At 46.6% G+C, this 10,125-nt stretch overlaps 1 protein-coding gene across 1 annotated transcript in view; it reads right to left on the bottom strand.

Annotated features, from left to right (window-relative positions):
- plekha1b (pleckstrin homology domain containing, family A (phosphoinositide binding specific) member 1b) overlaps positions 1 to 9,656 on the bottom strand; it is a 21,433-nt gene extending 11,777 nt beyond the window's left edge. The window contains exons 1-4 of the mRNA XM_080542610.1: positions 9,573 to 9,656; positions 2,979 to 3,142; positions 1,473 to 1,529; positions 1,067 to 1,112 (exon numbers count right to left, since the gene is read on the bottom strand). Of these exons, the coding sequence (XP_080398736.1) occupies positions 1,067 to 1,112; positions 1,473 to 1,529; positions 2,979 to 3,119 (244 nt within the window). The 5' untranslated portion in view covers positions 3,120 to 3,142; positions 9,573 to 9,656. The remainder of the gene's footprint in view (positions 1 to 1,066; positions 1,113 to 1,472; positions 1,530 to 2,978; positions 3,143 to 9,572) is intronic.
- Positions 9,657 to 10,125: the final 469 nt, after the last annotated feature.

Below are 10,125 nucleotides of genomic sequence, written 5' to 3'. Positions count from 1 at the left end.
TATCTCGGCCGATTAGCAGACTGATGTAAATGTGGATTATGTGCGAATAACAGTCTAAAAATAGCGAGTTTTGGAGAAGTGGTTCCGATCGTGATGCCAGTATCCTGTCCGTGAGGGAGGAGATCCCCTACTACCCCACGCACGCACGCACGCACACACTCGCACACACACACACACACACACACACACACACACACACACACACACATGTATACGTACGTACACACACACACACACACATACATACACACACACACACGTTTGGCTGGAGCTAGCGTGGTCACCGGCAGGTCACTGTACTGCTTCCTTCTATTGAGTGTTAGGGGAGCTAGCGCTGCCTGTGTGACCGCTCAGCACTCTGGGACAAAGGACCTGTTCAACAACAAACATGTCATACAGGAAACTGTCCCATCCAGGGAACGAGGGATGGGGTGGGGGGAGGGGGGGCGGGATTGAAGGATAGAGGGAGTGTAGGGAAGAAGAGATGCAGAATTTTTGGGCAACTTTATTTGTACTTCAAGCAATCGCTCTTCTACGTCTGGCTTCTAGTGGAGTGGTGGTCCAAGTGGACATCTTTCAGAACACACAGACGTTACAAAAGGGAACATCTGTTTCATCGTGTCTACCATCAGAGACCACTAGCAACTAGGAACCCTCACCCTGGTAGTTAGTGTGCATCAGTAGAGGCTGGTGGAGGTGGAAGAGGACGGGCTCATTGTAAAGCATGGAACAGAATTGAAGCGAAGCCAGCCTCGTAGTGATGTTATGAAGCCTGAAGACGTAATGGACTCCTAAAGAGGCCCTCAGCTGATGATCTGTGTCCCCTGGGTGTAGAGTTGACAGCCCCCCCCCTCAGTGCGTGTTTCCGGTCTCCCACTCAGAGGAACAATAGCAGGGGGTCAGGGGTCTCCCCGCTACAAGCCTCCCCAGTGCCCCCCACTTTCCGCATGCTGCTTCCTCCAGCCCCCCACCCCACCTTCTAGTACAATGCAACCAGAGCACTGTCGTTACAGACGATACATCTCACATCATTGTGTGTGAGGAAATAAAGAGGACCTAGGCTTACCAAAGCAAAACTCCGCCTTTGGTCGCAGCTTTGTGGCATCACTCACCTGAGAGAGAGAGAGAGAGAGAGAGAGAGAGAGAGAGAGAGAGAGAGAGAGAGAGAGAGAGAGAGAATGGGTGTTTGTATGACTATGAACACCAGTGGGCCATGTCTTAGTCTGATTTAAAGAAAAAATAACGCACATCCTCCTGTCTTCGGTGCTGAGCTAAAACTGACAGTGCAGTAATATTGATACAAAAAGATAGCCCGCACTCACTTTTCGTTGCTCCAATTTTATTTAAGCAGCAAGTAAAAAAGACGTTTCGAGCGTGAGGTCTTCTTCAGTACTTGCTGCTTAAATAAAATTGGAGCAACGAAACCATGTCTATGTCTGTCCATGAGGTTACAATCAGATGACATCACTGACCTTGGAGATGTATGTGAGTTTGAGGGAGCCCACGTGCTCAGCTCCTTTAGGCAGGTTCTAGACAAGAGGGGAAGAGGACAGGGGGAATTGAGAAAAGTCATGTCAACGAGAGAGATGGCAAAGGAGTTAATGATGTATCATACAACCAAGTTTCAACAGCACTGGGCTTTTCAATAGGAGCAGAGTCACACAGACTCAGAGGAGTGTCTGAGAATCCGGGAACTCAACAGGGGGGACGCATTAAACTTTTAAGTCTTCATGATGTGGAGAAGAACCTGAATAGACTCATTCAGAGCACAGTGCAGCATTAATAAATGATGTCTTTTTGGGGGGGGGGGGGGGGCAGCAAGAAGACTAAGCCTGCCTTGTACCAGTGTTCCTCACCAAGCTCCCGGCTAAACAACAGGACACCCTTTTAAATTCTCCTCAAGAGAGAGCCGCATCCTCCAACCAATCGGCCTCAGAAAGCTGGCTTTATTGGTTTCTGGTGTACAGCCAGTCACATCGATATAGGAAAATGCTGAGTCATATAAAACACAACAAAGTAGATAATGTAGAGATATATAGAGAGAATTAAAAAAAGAAGTCACAACAAAAGGCTAGATCCTCAGGAGGGTGGGGGACAGATCAAGTATAGAAATAGACTTTATAGATGTTACACAAGTCAAGCTGCCCACCACACATTACGACAGTATAGATGTGTAGGAAGGGGGAGGGGGGAGCAGACCAGGCTGGATACTGATCAGGGGAGGCTGATGGAGGTAGGAATCGGAGGACGGGCACGAGTGTTTGATGCCATGATACCATTCCTCATTCCATTCCATGCATTACAATGAGACCATCCTCTGATTTCTACCTCCACCAGCCTCCACTGATACTGATCAACCCCACCCTCCCCTCCGATCACACAGACAGAAGAAAAAAACACAGTGTAACCCAACACCCCTCTTCCCAGACGTGACATCAGGCTCCAGCAGAACAGTAAACACACTTCCTTTTAGATGGCCTAGAGTGGTCTGGCTGGCCAGACACAGACAGACAGCGATCAATCCACCCCAACACGACATGATGAGGTCAGCTCAGTGCACTGCAAACACAAGCAGCCACTCAACTCCATTTGCTACGCTAAAGCTACTGTGCAGAAATGGCTGCATCTCTGCTGCTGCCGCCGCCCATTAATGACCCTACTTTTATTTTGTTCACACATGCTTGACAGCAGGGTTGGGGTCAATTCCATTTCAATTCAATCAATTCAGGAAGTGAAATGCCACTTCCGAATCAAAATGTTCCTAAACTGAAAAAAGCATTGAAGAAATTTGAAATCTGAATTTGACTTTACCGTTTCAGTTTACTTGCTTGACTGACGTGGTCATGGCATTGACTATTGAGAGTAAAGACAGTTCAGACGCTTATCTCATCATCTAAATGTATTATTAGAGAACCCTCTATCCTGTAGGTGAAGATTGTCGTTGTCCATGAGGAACTGCAACACCCAGGGAGACGTACCTGTGGGTTGTCCATGTACCACACCAGGCTGCCCTCCCTGGTGTCCAGGATGAAGTAGCGGCGCAGGAACTTGCCGCTGTTCTCATTCTCCTCGATGTCCAGGAAGCCACAGATGCGGTTCTGTCGATCCACGTAAGGCATCTCTGAGCCTGCTCATTCCCCTGCTGCTGGGGAGAGAGGGGTGGGAGGAGGGAGAGAGAGAGAGAGAGAGAGAGAGAGAGAGAGAGAGAGAGAGAGAGAGAGAGAGAGAGACAGAGAGAGAGAGAGAGAATGATAAAGAAAGAGGAGAGAAGTAAGGATCAGTTTTTCTCATCTGAGCAGCCAAAGTTGTAGTGAAACCACAACAGCTCTGTAACCCCATTCTTTCTCCATATGGGACAGTCACCCCGCCCCCCTCCTTTCCCCCCCTCCTCTCGCCCCCTCTTCTTCACTCACCAGACCAATCAGAGGGAGGCTAGGCTTATCCCTGATATGAATACAAACTGGCGGATTTCGTAAGGAGCTTAAGAGGCTTTAGAATGCCACAAGTCAACATTTCAGCGCTGTAACAGTGAGATGTGGCGGCTTACCCAACAATTCACCTGAAGCCCCTTTTGAAATGTCATGACAGCTAACATTGATGAGTTCAAAACAGGCTAAGCCCCACTATATATAATAATAATAAAAAATGTTTCCATAAATTAGACAGGGGCAGGGAAATGTAAATGTTAATGTACTAACATTCAATGACCTTCTCCACGTTTTCACGTTTTGTGCTTTAGTTGGTGAGGTCATCTCACCAACTAAAGCACAACTTTTCCCCTTGTGAGGCCTTGTCTTGCTGCATCAAGTGTATCATTCTCGAGTTTGGTTCCTTGTTTTTCTAACAGAATCCTTTCTCACTGCGCAGGGTTTAGAAATGACAGAGTCAGAGAGCCTGTGGTGATGCGCGCTAGGCAACAAGGGCCTCCACAACTACCCCAAACCTCCACAACTAAAAGTGCCCAAGTCCCCCTGAGACCCAAGCAAGCAGCTCTTATACGGAGCGTTGAGAGATTAATGGTGCTGAAAGCACAGTTGTGACATACACGCACACGCAGCACGCAGCACACACAGCACACACAGCACACACACACACAGACACACAGACACGCGCCCACGCACACACACACACACACACACACACACACATTGGGCCAGTCCAGGCTGGCACAGACCAACGCTTTACATTTCCTGCTGCCCGTCCACAGGGAGGAAGTGAGCGTGGCTGGATTGGCCAGGGAGTGTTTACAAACAGGCCATGGAGAGCGGAGGCTCAGCTGGCATGCCCCCCCGGGCCATGGGATCTCTCCCAGGCCTTTTTCCCATGTCGCCCCCACCCATCAATCACCAGGCCTGAGGAGCATGAAGCGTCACCCTCCAGGAGAGCTGGCACTGAAGTGACCTCTGACCTACAGGGAAGAGCCAACCAGAATGCAGCGCAGCACGGCCCAGAGAGGCTGACAGACAGGGACAGTGCTGGGTAAACACAGAGGGATTAACACCTTGCCCCTCCTGGCCAGGTGCCCTGCGGATCACACACACACACACACACACACACACACACACACACACACCCCCCACATACACGCACGCACGCACGCACACACTAAAAGAGTTACTGAAACTGTTATTGCTGTGGGTGTACATGGGTGTATATGTGTCAGTCTAGGTGTGCATGTGTGTGTATCTGTGGGTATGGGTGTGCATGGGTGTGCATGTGAGAGTGTGTGTGTGTGGAGACATAGACATGTGTAGTAAAAGAAGGCCACCAGACATTCCCCCAGGGGGTTAGCGTGTCGAGGAGCCAGGTCATTTGAGGCTTTGTGAACAGATATGTGAAACTAAATGGATGAAACCACAGGGATTCCTGTGACTCGTGACTGTCTGATGGTCCTTGCCTGGGCCTGGCTGTGACTGGCTAAAGGCAGGATCCATTACAGCTCTGCTGCTGGGGAGCATTCCCTCAGCCATACACTCACAGGTCTACTCCATTCTATTAAATTGTGTTCTACTCTATTCTTATTCTATTCTATTTTGTTCTATTTCTATTCAGTTCTATTGTAGTCTATTTTGCTCTACTCCATTCTATTTTATTCGATTCGATTCCTTGTGCCAGACACTCTAACACATCACACTCTAACACCTTCGCCCTTCAGCACTAGCTATTCCATATCACACTTGTGTGGCAACTTAAAGGAAGGCAACTCTCTACTGACTAATACAGCCCCATTCATTCTGTCACTACACTGGAATGGAACACAAACATGCCTCTCTTATGCGGTCACACAAGGAAGACAAAACAATCTTTCGCTTCCAAAGAAAACCTCCGGTAAAAATGGACAATGTGACCGAACGTGTGGTTCCACCTGTGGTGGCTGGCCAGGAGAGGAGTGGTGGAGAGACGGGACATTCCCGAGGCATGACCTCACCATACACACACGCACGCACGCAAACACGCATACACGCATACACGCAAACACACACACAAATTCATGCTGAGTTTAAGAGCAGTGGTATGCAATATGACAGGGCATGCCACCTTGCCACCTGGCCACAGGGCCCCTGTGGTCTTGTGGTACATTGTCATCTTCCTCCTGGGGCGTAAAGTAGCAGGCTCTCAAAATAGTCCTCCCACTCACTCCCTCTCTCTCCATCTGCTTCTCCTCTGCTGGCTTTATCCCTACTTGCCCCACTATCTCCTCCTCCTGGTCCTCCCTCTCTCCCTTTCTCTTCTGAGTCTTTCTGTCACTTGCTCTATCCCCCCCCCCATCTGCCAGCCTGTCTGTCTGTCTGTCTGTCTGTCTGTCTATCTCTCTCTCTCTCTCTCTCTCTGTCCTTGTGACCCCCCCCCCCCCCCTCCTCCCATCTCTCTCTCCCCACCCACTCTCCCACTCTCACTTTCTCTCTCACACACACTCTCTCTCTCTCTCTTCTCTCTCCTCTCTCCCTCACTCTCTCTTTCTCTCCCCCCCCCCCCCTGCCCCTCTCGCTCTCCCCAGCTGTGACTCAGTCCTGGCCTCCCAAATCTCATGGCTGCCTGAGCACATCCCCTCTAGGGGATTGGGCTTTTTGTTTTATTTTTAGGACTAAAAAAAACATAACAGAGGGGGAGAGAGAGATAGATAGATAACCTGAATGTGAGATGAACTTTCACCCTCCACACACACACACACACACACACACACACACACACACACACACACACACACACACACACACACACAGAGCTGAGAGTTGACCTAATGTTAACTCTCAGGTAGCTAGTCGAGTCTAGTGCCCAGGAAGTCTTAACCTGCAGGTTCTAGTGAGAGAGACTGGGCCGTTACAGAACTGGAGAAGGCTTTGGCAGCTATATCTTCCCCTTCCGCACTCTAGTCTTGAACCTAAACTAAACAGCAGATCACGAGAGACAAGGACAAGGCACCGACTGGGATACATCTCGACCTCCACCAGCCTCCCATGGGACACAGTGAGCCAAGACCAAGCCTTTCTCTATTTCCCCTCACTGCTACGAAGGACAGTGAAATTGTCTTCTTAGTCAAAGATCCGAATAGAGAAGGGATGTGGAAAGGGGTAGTGGTTGGCTGATTAGCAGAAATCAGAAATGAAACGGATTATGCAAATAACAGTCTAAATATAACGAGTTTTGGTTCAGATTGGGATGCCAGTATCCTGTCCAGGAGATCCGTCTAACCCATACCCATACACCCACACACCCACACACACACACACACACACACACACACACACACACACTCAGCTGACACAGAATTCTGACTCATATCCTTGCTGCCACTGCACAAGGCCGCAACTCCAACCGTCGCTCTGTAACCAGTTCCTATCACACTACCAAACTCCTTCAAACACTGCCTCATTTTTACATACCCTTTCACTGACACAAACCGTAAGACATGGGGGAATGAAGTGTGGTTTTATGAATACAAACGGCCAATGCTAGAGAGAGAGAGAGAGATAGAGAGAGAGAGAGAGAGAGAGAGAGAGGTATGTGCGAATTTCCACCAAAGTCTATTTCCTGTTCATTCATGCCTGAACATGGCTTAGACCCATTTGTTTGCCCAAATAATAACACACTGCGCTACAATGGCTGCTAGAATGCCTGCAACCCCCGAAACCATAACCGTTAATAACACTGTCATATCTTGTTATAATAACAATAACTATGTTATAATACGGTGCTTACTGCAGGACAGAGCCACAGAGTGTCAACCTTGTTAGACTGTAGATGTGAAACTAACACCTCTGCTGGGGTATGCGTCACTATTTCCATCAGTCACAGACTCAAGGTCTAGGACAGACTAGTCTCACTAAATCAATTGAGAGATTATATTCTGTGTTCCGAGATTAACAGACAGACATATCAGACTCAAGTGTCTAGAGATTTGAATAACCATTTCAAACGGTCAATTATGCATTTATCAACAAGTCTGACTCTAATGGATGCAAATTCACCGAAAAGCTCAGAGAGAAAGTGCTGAATTGATAATAGTCTTGCCTTTTTAGCTGAATGTGTTTTCTTGAGAGAGATTGCCCTTAAGCACTCACCCATAATAAAAGTAAGGGGAAATCCTGCCTACTACTATTCAATTATACACCGGTAATTACATATAAATGACAGCCATGTTGAAGAATTCTGCTGAAGCGAACTAACATTCTCACATTTCTAGCCCATGAGGTTTGGTGAATGGTGGCGAAGAGGTGCTTTTTTTATAGGCTTCTGTTTTAACTCCACAAAGACAAACAAGAAGTCGGGTCACGAAGTATGGTCGAATCTGACAATGGTTGTAGCATACTGTAAATTCCTCTGGGAAGTCCTATGGAACCTGTCTGTCTGTCTGTCTGTCTGACTGACTCTTGACCTCGGGCTGACCTGAGCTGTCCTCATCTCCTAGGCCTAGGGCCACAAAAGGGAACATGTTTACACTTGATGGAACATCTAGTCCCTCTGAACAGAAATTGGAGACGATAAATTAAAGGTTGCTAGGCATGTAGAGGGAGAGTCAAAGTGAACACACACACACACAGGCACACGCACAGGCACACGCACACGCACACGCACACACACACACACACACACACACACACACACACAGACACAGACACAGACACACACACAAACAATGTGTCTAATGAACCATGTAAAATACGACATTTGCAGCACCTGTGTCTATGTTTGCGTAGCCTGATAAAATGTCTGACTTTCTCTGTCTGTATGCAGCTGGGTGCACTAAAAGCCAAGACATTTGCATCTTTTTGTATAACACACTCAAAGAGAAAGCATGTCCGCATTGACCAATCAGGATTCAACCCTTCAGTTTAGTCAATCTATGAGATGGTCGATCGTAGGAAGAATGCAAGATACTGGTTTGTATGAGCAGTAGGCCCTATGTGGTAAAACCATTACCAATATGAGAGCATGAATCATCTCAAGATATTGCAGTTAGTGATCTTAAGAAAAATTGGATGCAAAATGGTATGTGTGGTAAAGCCATTAACAATCATGCATTCATCTTTTGGGGCAAAACCCACAACCATGAGTGCAGAATTAAGTCATGTCAACATATTGCAGTGTTAGGTACTGTGTAACACTGTGTACCGTATTATAGAACTTTGCAATGTCTGGAGACATGCTTAGACATGTTTTACTGTGAAATTGACCCAATGGGAAGACAAGAACATGAAACTGTCTACAAATCCCATTTCGGTATGGCTGTGGGTCAGATAATAATGACACAAAAACTATGTAAATGGATAGGCCACATGTATACACAAATACTCTATACACTGTAAAGTTGGCCTACCCCCAAACAAGAAAGGGGGATGGGAGGACAAAAGTGAGATGATTTATACCTACTAACCACCCTAAAACTGTCCTGTTCACTCAAACAGAGTAGGGCCTCTTTTTTTTTTTTTTTTGCACTCCCAAGATTCCCAGTTAGTGGGGTTATGAATGATGAATCATAAATTGCATGAAGTTGAAAGGCTATCATATGATCACTCCACCAGTACGCTGTAATTCATTCAGAGAGATGAAGATATTGTTTGGAGATTATAATGTAATAACATTTAGGTAAAACAACCTCAAAGGGTAACCGACCACGGGTGTTGTGTGCTTCTGATCTGTAGCCTAATATTGACAATCAATAGTCGATCTGCCCATCACTGTAGCCGACTGTTGCAGAAAACGACTAAAACGATCGATGTTGTTCCAGCATTCCACATGATCCATACACACCACCATACATTATTGCAATAGTTTTCTGATATTAGCAAGTAGAGCCGCCGCCAATAACTGTGTGTGAGTGACTTAGATTCTACGATCAAGACTAATAAAACACATTTTGGTAGGCTAGAGTAACATCGCCCAGTTTTCCAAAGCAAGAGCGAAAGTCGCCTACTGTAAAAAGTGATAGGTTATTAAAAGTGATAGGTTATTTACATTCAGACAGTGTTGAACGCGCTGCGCTAGATACCCGCGTTCGAGAGAAAAAACAGATACATTGTATCCCATCACAGAGCGATCGCACAATAAAATACATGTTCAGAAATACTTACACAGTTCAGTTATTTCGGAAATCTCTATGTCAGCTTGTGTGATCTATTTTAGATGAACCGAAAGGAGTTTCAGCCCATCTCCACTGATTTCCTACCTATCCCCAATGCTTTAGGTGGGGGGCGGGGGCGTGGAGCAGAGCGCTTACAGTTCGCCCCGCAAAGGATGACGGTAAGCGTAGTATTTAGTGTAATATTCACTTCACATTCATCTGACACTAGAGGCCTACAATGTCACCCTTTCAGTTAAGCCGATGACATAATGTTCTTAAAGAAAAAGGCCTGTGTTTGTGCATTCATATCTGCACTACCTCCCTGTGTCTGTATCTGTATTATGGAATTTAAGCTTTTCACAAAGAAGTATGCTTATAGCTGGGTATTTAAAGTAGTAAGTCAAAAGCAAAGCAATTAGATCTTGCAGAGAAAACAGATTATTGCACAGCAATTATGCAAGTGTATGCAGTATATTTAAATGACCAGTAGGTAATGTGTGTGTGTATATATATATATATATAGGATTCTTTGATCCTTAGCCAAAACGGCCAAGTCATTTCCT

The sequence above is a fragment of the Nansenia antarctica genome (genome assembly GCF_963989245.1).
Source record: "Nansenia antarctica genome assembly, chromosome: 11".
In the NCBI taxonomy this organism is placed as follows: domain Eukaryota; kingdom Metazoa; phylum Chordata; class Actinopteri; order Argentiniformes; family Microstomatidae; genus Nansenia; species Nansenia antarctica.
Note: the sequence above shows the minus strand (reverse complement) of the source record. Positions and strands in the feature narration are given on the sequence as shown.